The following is a 10,086-nucleotide window of genomic DNA, read 5'->3' on the forward strand; positions in this document are numbered from 1 at the left end:
TAACCCGGACAAAAATCTACATTTCTTATGTTTTTGTTCATAGTGATAATTAAAAAAATTATTTAAAATAAATCATTAAATACTATGAGGCTTAAACTAATTTGTTTTCTAATTAACATGTCTGAAAAACCAATCAGATGGGGTGTTTTCCGGTCATACATGTAAGGGACCCACGTTAATAAACAGACCCCACATGTCTCGCCATCTTTTCTCTTTTATAATCTGGTCATTTTACACAGATGGAGAGAAACATACATTAAAACCGTACTGCCTCCACTGATCCGTTGCGCAAAACCACACAGTAACTTACATACGCCACTGCTCTTCTCACCATTCGTCAAACTAGACCGACACGTGGACGATTTACCTCAAATCACCAGTAAAATTATTTAATTTTTTTTTTCTTTTACGAATAAAAAAGATTCTTTTTATAATTCATCTTCTTCTTCATCAGACCGTGCGCACAAATTGCAGCAGCGATCGGTTACGGAGAAGAAGAAGATGACGTCGGACGGCGCGACGTCGACGTCAGCAGCAGCAGCGATGGCGGCGACGAGGAGGAAGCCGTCGTGGAGAGAGAGGGAGAACAATCGGAGGAGGGAGAGGAGGAGAAGAGCTGTAGCGGCGAAGATTTACACTGGTCTGAGAGCTCAAGGTAACTACAATCTCCCCAAGCACTGCGACAACAATGAAGTGCTCAAGGCTCTTTGCTCTGAAGCTGGTTGGGTGGTTGAAGAAGACGGAACCACTTATCGCAAGGTGATTAGATCTGAACTTGTCTGAATCTGAATTTTCTAAGATTTCTAGATTAAATGGGAGTTTCTATAAGTGGATCTGGCTTACTATATATAGATCTTAGGTGGAAATGATCTTTTTTGATCCAAAGTTTCTTCCTTTACAGGGACACAAGCCTCCTTCTCTACCTGGTGACGTGGCTGGATCATCCTCACGAGCCACTCCTTACTCTTCCTACAACCAAAGCCCATTCGAAAGTCCCATCCTTTCTTACCAAGTCAGTCCATCGTCTTCCTCATTCCCTAGCCCTTCTCGTGGTGGTGGAGACACACACAACAACATCTCCACCATCTTCCCTTTCCTCAGGAACGGTGGGATCCCTTCTTCTCTTCCTCCTCTCAGGATCTCAAACAGTGCTCCAGTGACACCACCTGTCTCATCTCCATCATCTAAACACACCAAGGCGTTACCCACTTGGGGGGAATGTTTTACCAATCAGTCCATGGCCATTGCTGCTAAACAGTCAATGTCGTCTTTCAACTACCCTTTCTACGCGGTCTCTGCACCGGCGAGCCCCACTCATCATCGCCAGTTCAATGCTCCCCCGGCTACTATACCTGAGTGTGACGAGTCTGACGCTTCCACTGTTGATTCTGGTCATTGGATAAGCTTTCAGAAGTTCTCACAACAACAGCCGTTCCTCGGCGTTTCTGCAGTGCCAGCCTCTCCTACTTTTAATCTAGTGAGACCACCTGTACCTCAGCAGCTGTCTCCAAACACTGCGGCAACACAAGAGATTGGCCAAAGCTCGGAGTTCAAATTTGAGAACAGGCAAGTGAAGCCGTGGGAAGGGGAGAGGATCCATGATGTGGCTATGGAGGATCTTGAGCTCACACTTGGAAACGCTAAAGGTCGTATTTAGTTGATATTCAGAACAAAAAGAAAAAAAATCCATTGTGGCATGGTTTGAGTGTTAAGTGTGTTTGTTCAGTTCTTGGTTTTGGTTCTTGTACTAGCATATCTATATTCATTGTACCAATGAGTTTGTTTCACAAGGCATTATTTGTAGATAGAATTTTAAGATGCATGTTTCTATTCTATATCATTCCTTTTAGGTCTTGTAAGACATTACAATTTAAAAAAAAAAAAGAAATTAAGTGGCTTGAACTATTATGTATCTCATTCAAATTTGAGATTATACCAATTGATGAGAATGTAACAAGAACAGGCAAGTAATGAAAAATATATGATATTTTTAGCCATAAGATACACAAAACTCATAATACAAAAAAGGCATTGAGCATTAAACATGGAAACAATTAAAAAAAAAAAGTAAAACTAGAATCACAAAATGCGAAGAAACTTTGAAACTTTTTGACCCTACACCGCTTTTCAGGTGAACTCTCATTCAGAACCATCAGGGAAGCTATCAAGAGCATCTTGCTTACCGTTCACATAAAACTCAACCACTGCTCTCATTCTATTAAGCTTATCAGGATGGTAATTCACATGAACAATCACCGGCCTCACCTTCTTCTTCATCTCCTCATCCTTCCTCACAGTCTTGAAAAGCACCTTACTGTTCATAAACTCATACATATCCATCACCCTCTTCGAAGCATGCAGCCCAACATACTCAGGACGCGAAGGATAAAACAGCTCCTCGTTGAAAACCGCCTGATCCCACAGCTTCGCCTTGGATAGCCTCTCCGCAACCCGATCCAGCAGCTCTACGGAAGCAACCGTGGGCCTCAGATAGAAAAAACCCGAGTTGAAAACCCATATCCTCATGGTGTGAGCGTACCTAGCCCACCCCATGGCCGGCTCATCAAAGACATCGTTGAACCCGTAAGCCGTCATGTTGCTATGCCCATCGCTCATCGACTCAACGTCAGAGTCTCTGTAGAGATGAGTAAAGGGGTTCTTCAAGAAGACGATGTCTACATCCGAGAGGAGAACGCCGTAGCCTAGCTGCAAGAACTCTCGTAGCACACGGAACTTGAGGCCGGAGACGGCGTGGTTGCCTCCGGTTTTCCCGACAGCGTCCACGTCCTTGTCTGGATCACGCTTGTAATAAGCGACATCGTTTTGTTTGCAGAAGCTCTCTATGTAATCGTCCAATGCGACCACCAGGTAGTTTTTTATACCTATTCTCTTAACGCTAGCGATTTGGACCTCTAGCATTGCTTTCACGTTAGCGTTTGCGAGAGCTACGATGACCTCTTTATCCACAGTGATGCTCTTTAGAATCTTTGCGAGTCTCGGGTTTACAGATTCGTCTGAGAGGATTGTTGGGTTTGTTCTTAGGCTCTTGACGGTTCCGAAAGGACCAGCCTTTATCTGTTTTCTCGCATTGTCTGATGATCCTTGTTCAGCTAAACGCAGCTTCTCCGTTAGCTCTCTGACTTGTTTCTTTAGCTCGTTGTTCTTCTCTGAGAGAGATGCGAAGTCTGACTTGAGCGTCTTGGAGGATTCACAAGAGGATGATCCAACCTAAAACAAAGAAAGTGATTAACTTTTTCCCCAAGTGGAATTATATAAATCTAATCTTTAGTACCTGGACGCGTTCGTTAACGGTGAGAGATGAGTTGGAGTTGAAGAAGCCGTTTGGGAAGATAAATGAGCATACGCAGCCGATGATGATACCGATGAGGATGGCGATCGCGATTCGAGATCCGCGGAGCTGTTGTGTTCTGTCTCTACGACCCGCCATGGCCGCTGACTTTCACTAAGCGAGATCAGTTTGTACAGTGTGTTGTTTTCTTCGGTGGTCTTTTGGGTCAAAGCTCCACGGTTTTAGAAGTGGTTGAGGGAAAGAGAGAGCTTGTTTTGGCCTCTTCTGCCAAGACAACGACGACGATGAAACAAAGGCTGCTTAAAGTAATATTCCTCTGTTTCACGATGTAGATGTGTTCAGTTTAAGATGAAGTTTTAACCGTTGGATGAGATGACTGTTCTGCTCACTTATCTGATTGTCAACGTAATCAAATAACGATCATATTTATAATCCACTTGTTAGCACGATAACACATGATTAGACCAAACACACTATGATTGAGGTTAGTTAAGCTGCCAAACCTTGAATAATAGCATCTCACAAAACGCATAGGATTAAAATTCAGCGATCAAGAACGCGATTTTAGCGGTTGGACGGCTGGGAATTTGGGCTGTGCGGCAGAGAATAAGAAAACAAAAAGTCCACTTTGCAAAGATTATAACCAACGTTCTTTGAATCGGACCGAAAGCTCAACTGACTAATTACCTGAGTCACTATTTAAAGACCGACCAGAGAGAAAATTGTTTAGTGGCCGAACAAAATCGATTATATCAACTCTTTATGTGTTTGGTCTTTGAAAAAGAGAAATGTGAAATGAGGAGAAAGAGAATTGTTTGAATAGCCAAAGAGACTGCCTAACGACTAACCCAACTCAGAGACTGCTGATCAAGTCTCTGATAGATATGGTTCAAGACGCAGGCAAGTCATCCTTGGCTACCACACAACTTCTCATTCTTCATGTCACCGTTTCTCGTTATATTTTTTTTCTTACTTCTGATGTGTTGATGAGTACACTCTAGTGATATGTGTATATATAGGCATTATCGCACGGACATTGAGTGGACAAAATATGTTTGACCTAACATGTTGGGCAATGTTAGAATATGTTCTTAAAGATTTGGTATTGGATGGTCTCAGTATAACAAGATGGTGAGCCATATTTTAATATTCGTGTGAAGTCTTAGCTCTGTATGTTAATGGATTTAGAGTGTATTAGCTTCACATATAATGGCATTACAATACAACCAACATTTATTATAGACACGCACCTGATAACTTTCAGTCATCGTACGGTGTTTAGTCATCTAGATAGATGGAAGACATGTGAACGTACGGTTTGTTATCTTTTGTATAAGTTGATCTTTGTTTTGTTCGTAGACCACCTTTTAATTTACTTATTATCCAAATCAGTATTCAAAATCAACATATTAATACCACAATATACAACAGTCTCTATATATTTTGTATACCCTTCTTACACATCAAAATGTTAAAATGGCAAGAAATATGCTTTGAAACCTAATCATCTCTATTGGGTCGATACTCCTTTTCTTACTAGCTAGTTGACTAGTGGAATTGGGACCATAAAGATGAGAACATTTTATAAGTCATTATGCCTTATGGATACGTGTAGTAAACAAGGAATAGATGGTCCTTTCTGTGAATACTTATATGGACATATATTTATAGAGTTGTTCTTATATCTATTCAGAGTTAGCTAGAAAGAATGTTATATCACAAGATTCACAAGAGATGTTAGGAACGATAACATGTGAATCAACTTTGTTGCTCAGAGCTCTATGCATATCGCAATCAAAAACATGTGTCCATAGGATTGATAATAGGCTCAAGCTTAAATGGACTAGGGCCAGTATAATAAAAACAAGCCCGTTATCACTAAAACGGGTCTGGATTAACACCGTGAACCAATATCAGGATTGGTTTGGTTTTATCGGTTCATGTAAGGACTGTTTGGACACGAAGACTTCTAAATCCACCGTCTGGATTAGCTATAGTTAAATTATCGCAGCCATAATAAGAGAACGCGTTAATAAAGTCAAAACGAAGTCAACTCCCTTGTCCCCACTTAGTTTTTAAGTGAAGACCGTACGGGTTTTTATCCACTTACAAGTTACAAAAGTCTCTCGTTTCACACGGATCCTTGTTTCCTTTATCAAGGGGCCATCATCATAACCAGAATTCAATTCGAAAGATCAAAAATGAAATTTGAAGGTTCGCAAACGCTCTTACCGGTGAGAAAACCTGCAAACTGCGGTTCCGACCGCAAACGCGCTGGTTACAAGCTTTGGGTTTTAGTAGCGGTTCTCCTCTTGGCGTTAGGTTCTATGTTAACCGGTTCCGTCTCTCTCAAAGGACTCGGTCTGTTTCATTCCGTTGACGGAAAGTTCGGGTTCCACGTCAGCGACGATCTCGACGTCTTGGTACGAATTAATTAATTAATTGAAATGTTTTTTTCCCCGAAATTGTTTTTTTTATTAATTTGGGATTTTTTTCCGGTAAACGACAGGAAATTGAGGAGAGAGAGAAAGTGGTGAGGCATATGTGGGACGTGTACGGACGCTCCGGCGGAGTTAGGGTTCCTCAGTTCTGGCGCGAGGCTTTCGAGGCGGCGTATGAGATCCTGGTCAGTGATTCCGCCGCCGTTCGAAACGGGGCCATTTCCGATATAGCTAAACTATCTCTCGTTCGCTCTCTTAAGCCCGACTCTACTACGGCCCAGCCCAATCGTCGTTGAATTGTGAAGATGAGAGCACACGAGAATAGCATAATATTTTCTTGTATATAGAAATCAAATAAATGAAAATGCATAAATAGCGTTTTCATTGAAGTATTGTTGTCTGAAAACAGTTATGTAGCAACGAAATGGTTGTCTATGTATTACAAGCAAAATCTACTTTCAAATCTGTTCCAAAATATTTACTCAAAATAAATAAAGGAATTATTTCAAGGATTTTAAATTAGGAAGGGAATCCTACATGTTATCACAATTTTTTTTTTTTAAATCTCTCTTTAGAGAATAGGAAACGCTTCTTTCAAGAATTAATGAAGATTGGCAGTTAAAATTATGCGCGAACATAATAACCGCCTTTTCTTGTTACGTTTCATCTGCACCGTTGATTAACTTACACTTCAACAATTAACAACCGTAGGATTTCTCTGGTATGTGATTAGGTTGTTGGTGCGCATGGCGTTTCTCGATTGGTGACAACTCGTAATGTGGGAGTGTTGTTAAACTCGATTGGTGACAACTCGTCATGTGGGAGTGCTGTTAAATGGTGAGGTCTTAGATGAGGTCTTGGGGAACGTCAAGCGCACCAACAACATAATTATGGATTCTTGTGGGAGTGTTGTTAAAGGATTAGGTCTTGGGTTCGAGGAACGCCAAGCGCACCAACAACCTAATTATGAAGTCAAAGAGAACTCATAATGGCGGGGTTGGAGTCGGTGCCCTGCAGGGCTGTGAGCCTGAGATCCTAGTGAGTGGGACGGTTTGTCACATAAAAAGCATCTTATAACGTCCCGACCCACCCACGGCTAATGGACCACCCACGCCCGCTCTCTCGGCCCGTAGGTCCCATCCCGTTCTAACGGACGGTCCGTTAATTTTTCTGAAGGCTCGACTGGGGTTCTAGTGAGTGGGACTGGTTGTCACATAAAAAGCATCTTATAACGTCCCGACCCGCCCACAGCTAATGGGCCACCCACACCCGTTCTCTCGGTCCGTGGGCCCCATCCCATTCTAATGGTCGGTCCGTTAATTTTTTCGAAGGCTCGAAATCATTGTTTACTGACCCTGCAATCACCACTCGACCTTTCTCCGCAAATCACTTCCCGATAGGTCTCCCATCCTTTCACTACTCCAGCCCAAGCACGCCTAACTCCGGAGTTTTTAACGGATGTGTGACGGATAAGGTAAGTCAATTTTGGTGACATATGTAGCCAAATCAATTCTCTTAAGCCTTTTCCATATATCACAACTCGGGATGTTATAATTCACCCCTTCTCAAAGAACGCAACGTCCTCGTTGCGCCCCACGACAGGTCTCAAGACGCCTCTCAGATCAGAACCGAGATGGCTAACCAGCTCTGATACCACTTATAACGCCCCGACCCGCCCACGGCTAATGAGCCACCTACTCTTGCTCTCTCGGTCCGTGGACCCCATCCCGTTCTAACGGTCGTTCCGTTAATTTTTCTGAAGGCTCGCAATCACCACCTGACCTTTCTCCTTGTTTTTGGTCTCACTCACACGGTATCGCAAATCACTTCTTGATAGGTCACCCATCATTTCACTACTACAGCCCAAGCATGCTTAACTCATGAATTCTAAACGGATGTGTGACGGAAAAAGTAAGTCAACGTTGGTGACATAGGTAACCAAATCAATTCTCTTAAACTATTTTCATATATCACAATTCAGGATGTTACAGATACTCCTTGTCATTTATTTCGTCATGTCAACAGACCTGAACCAGGAAGAGAATCACTGACCCGATATTGAGTCCAAATCACTTGTGCTCCTTGATATGCTTTGCGCATGTGTTATCATCCCAAGGGAATAACATACCTGACCCGATATTGAGTATCTCTTGTGCTCCTTGATATGCGTTTTGCATGTGCTATCATCCTAAGGGAGTCACAATCATGACAATGTGCCTCTAATGACCAAAATCAAGATAATGATGTTTTAATCAGCTTCTTTTTATTTATTTAGAAAAACAGAATTCATATGGAAGAATCATGGTAAAAGTAGTCGAAACCTTGGTCTAGTGGCTTTAGGACTTGGCGTTTTAGGATTGCATATATGGTTAAATGAGGTTTTTTTTTTTTTTGAACACATGGTTAAATGAGGTTTATTTTGCGTTTTCCAGTACTTATATTGCATAATATCAGAATACGTTTGCAGAATACAGTTCTGTTACTCTAATGTAATCATGTAGGTCGCACTCACACTCATAGTTGTCAAGTTTGCATAATACTATTCTCCATAAGTTCCTCAAGCTAACATACTTCTTCAGTCCGGATTAGTTTTTGGGGGTATGTGGCTATGATAAACATACATTAATGATCCTAAGTGTTGGCTAAAGTAATATTTGTTCTGATGGGTCTGTGGGGGTGTGCTAATACTTATTGTAAGCTACGCTGGTTGTCGGGGCTTTAACGCTCGAGATATTCGATAATTCAAAAGTGATGGATATTTTCCAGGAATTAGTTTTTCAGTTGTTGTGCACCAAAGCAAAGCTTTTCTCCACTCTATCAATGTGTCGAGGAAGCAGTCTCCTTCCAAGTAGGACGATGGAATCTGAATGCAAAATGGCTGAAGAGTTGCAAAGAGGTTGGTCTCTGTATCTGGTAGATTTGCAAACACTATCTTCTATGCAGTAACTTCTTCATCCTCTAATACCAATTCAGATCTCTTAGAAACACAAAGAGTTATAAGAACAACTTTTCTTATTAGCTTTAGAAACTACTCAAAATTAAAGTTCTCAATATGTTTCTCTTAGATCATATGGAACACCTCTCCATTAGACCTATATTTATATGAAAGACAATTCCCTTTAACATGTGGGATATGAAAAACACAAACCTAACCTAAATAGAAACTTCATTTTCCTATTTCTAGGTTTCCTTATTGTGTTTATCTTAACATATTAAACATCTAATAATATGTTAAGTTTCCACAAACTTGGAATTATCCAACATTCACCCCTTTAATTCCAACTTGAATTAGGGAGATCAATTTCTTGAACTCCGATTAAGCTCCTCACTTGCTTGAACTTAATCATCTAGTAATCCTCCTTCACCACACCATGGTGTGTGAATCCACCCATTAAATTCACATCTTTCTCAAGGTTAGACCGGATGCTCTCCTCGCTTCCGTACTGCCTCTTCTTAGAATTGGCTTAGTTCTTGTAGAACCTTCTCCTGACCTCTTCACTTAAGTTGCGATGAGTCTTGTGGCTGAAGCTCACTGCGACGATAACTCTGGTCACGTCCGCCATCTTGCGTACGTGAGCTTTGGTAAGGATGTCGGCATTCTGCTCAACACCCAACAGTTTTATCTCTGGTTCGTCTTCAGCCTTTGAGAACCTTGACTCCATTGGTATGTGCGTTGTGTTACACGCTTCCACCTTTGTGTCACACACTCCTATGTGAGTCGTGTTACACACTTCCATCCGTGTGTCACATACCCGTGTATATTTAACACCAGCCGATCTATCCACAGGCTCACACGTCTTATTTCTTGTGATAGAATCCACCTCGGCTGCCATAGCTTCAAATCTATTCTCTTCACCGAATAGATTGAACTCATGTGAGGCAAACTCTCCTCCTCTATTGGTGCATCCTAGATTGAACATAGCTGAGGTAACCTCTCCTCCTCTATCGGTGCAACCTAGATTGAACATAGCTGAGGCAAGCTCTCCTCCTCTATTGGTGTGAAATCTTTTGAACCAATAGAATGCCTCACGATTATCTGCTGGCGTTGGTGGTGCGATTCGCCCACATAAATCTCCATGCAGTAACTCCTTCATCCTCATCGACAAAACCTGGAAGTTTATCAATGACAACATCAAACAATGGACTGATGCAGATCCAAAGTCTTTGATGCGAGGCGCAGCTGTAGTCACGTCGGCCATCTGCTTTCGTGATCTCTCCTCCTGTCGCCATGATCTAAGCTTCATTTTAAGCTTAGATTCGAGTCTCCAACTTGAGGCTCTTTAATGATGGTAACGGCCCAACCTGGCTCTGATACCAATTCAGATCTCTTAGAAA

At 41.8% G+C, this 10,086-nt stretch overlaps 3 protein-coding genes across 3 annotated transcripts; 2 read left to right on the forward strand and 1 right to left on the reverse strand.

Annotated features, from left to right (window-relative positions):
* The first annotated feature begins 246 nt into the window (after positions 1-246).
* On the forward strand, positions 247-1,884 carry LOC106311991 (protein BRASSINAZOLE-RESISTANT 2-like). Its single transcript, XM_013749356.1, has 3 exons — positions 247-379; positions 455-759; positions 902-1,884. Exons 2-3 carry the CDS (start codon positions 502-504, stop codon positions 1,655-1,657), a joined length of 1,014 nt encoding a protein of 337 aa, XP_013604810.1. The 5' UTR covers positions 247-379; positions 455-501; the 3' UTR covers positions 1,658-1,884.
* Positions 1,885-1,968: 84 nt separating this feature from the next.
* Positions 1,969-3,759, reverse strand: LOC106311990. The gene is made up of 2 exons (XM_013749355.1): positions 3,293-3,759; positions 1,969-3,228 (listed from the first exon to the last, which is right to left on the reverse strand). The coding sequence occupies exons 1-2, from the start codon at positions 3,446-3,448 to the stop codon at positions 2,140-2,142; spliced, it is 1,245 nt and encodes a 414-aa protein (XP_013604809.1). The 5' UTR covers positions 3,449-3,759; the 3' UTR covers positions 1,969-2,139.
* A 1,652-nt stretch (positions 3,760-5,411) lies between these two features.
* Positions 5,412-6,265, forward strand: LOC106309782. The gene is made up of 2 exons (XM_013746914.1): positions 5,412-5,733; positions 5,820-6,265. The coding sequence occupies exons 1-2, from the start codon at positions 5,512-5,514 to the stop codon at positions 6,045-6,047; spliced, it is 450 nt and encodes a 149-aa protein (XP_013602368.1). The 5' UTR covers positions 5,412-5,511; the 3' UTR covers positions 6,048-6,265.
* Positions 6,266-10,086: the final 3,821 nt, after the last annotated feature.

The sequence above is a fragment of the Brassica oleracea genome, chromosome C8, assembly GCF_000695525.1.
Source record: "Brassica oleracea var. oleracea cultivar TO1000 chromosome C8, BOL, whole genome shotgun sequence".
Taxonomy (NCBI): Eukaryota; Viridiplantae; Streptophyta; class Magnoliopsida; order Brassicales; family Brassicaceae; genus Brassica; species Brassica oleracea.

Coding starts and splice junctions, on each gene's coding strand:
- LOC106309782 (XM_013746914.1), top strand. CDS start 5,512: ATGAAATTTGAAGGTTCGCAAACGCTCTTACCGGTGAGAAAACCTGCA. Junction 5,734..5,819: donor GCGACGATCTCGACGTCTTG/GTACGAATTAAT, acceptor GGTAAACGACAG/GAAATTGAGGAGAGAGAGAA.
- LOC106311991 (XM_013749356.1), top strand. CDS start 502: ATGACGTCGGACGGCGCGACGTCGACGTCAGCAGCAGCAGCGATGGCG. Junction 760..901: donor ACGGAACCACTTATCGCAAG/GTGATTAGATCT, acceptor CTTCCTTTACAG/GGACACAAGCCTCCTTCTCT.
- LOC106311990 (XM_013749355.1), bottom strand. CDS start 3,448: ATGGCGGGTCGTAGAGACAGAACACAACAGCTCCGCGGATCTCGAATC. Junction 3,229..3,292: donor CCGTTAACGAACGCGTCCAG/GTACTAAAGATT, acceptor TCTTTGTTTTAG/GTTGGATCATCCTCTTGTGA.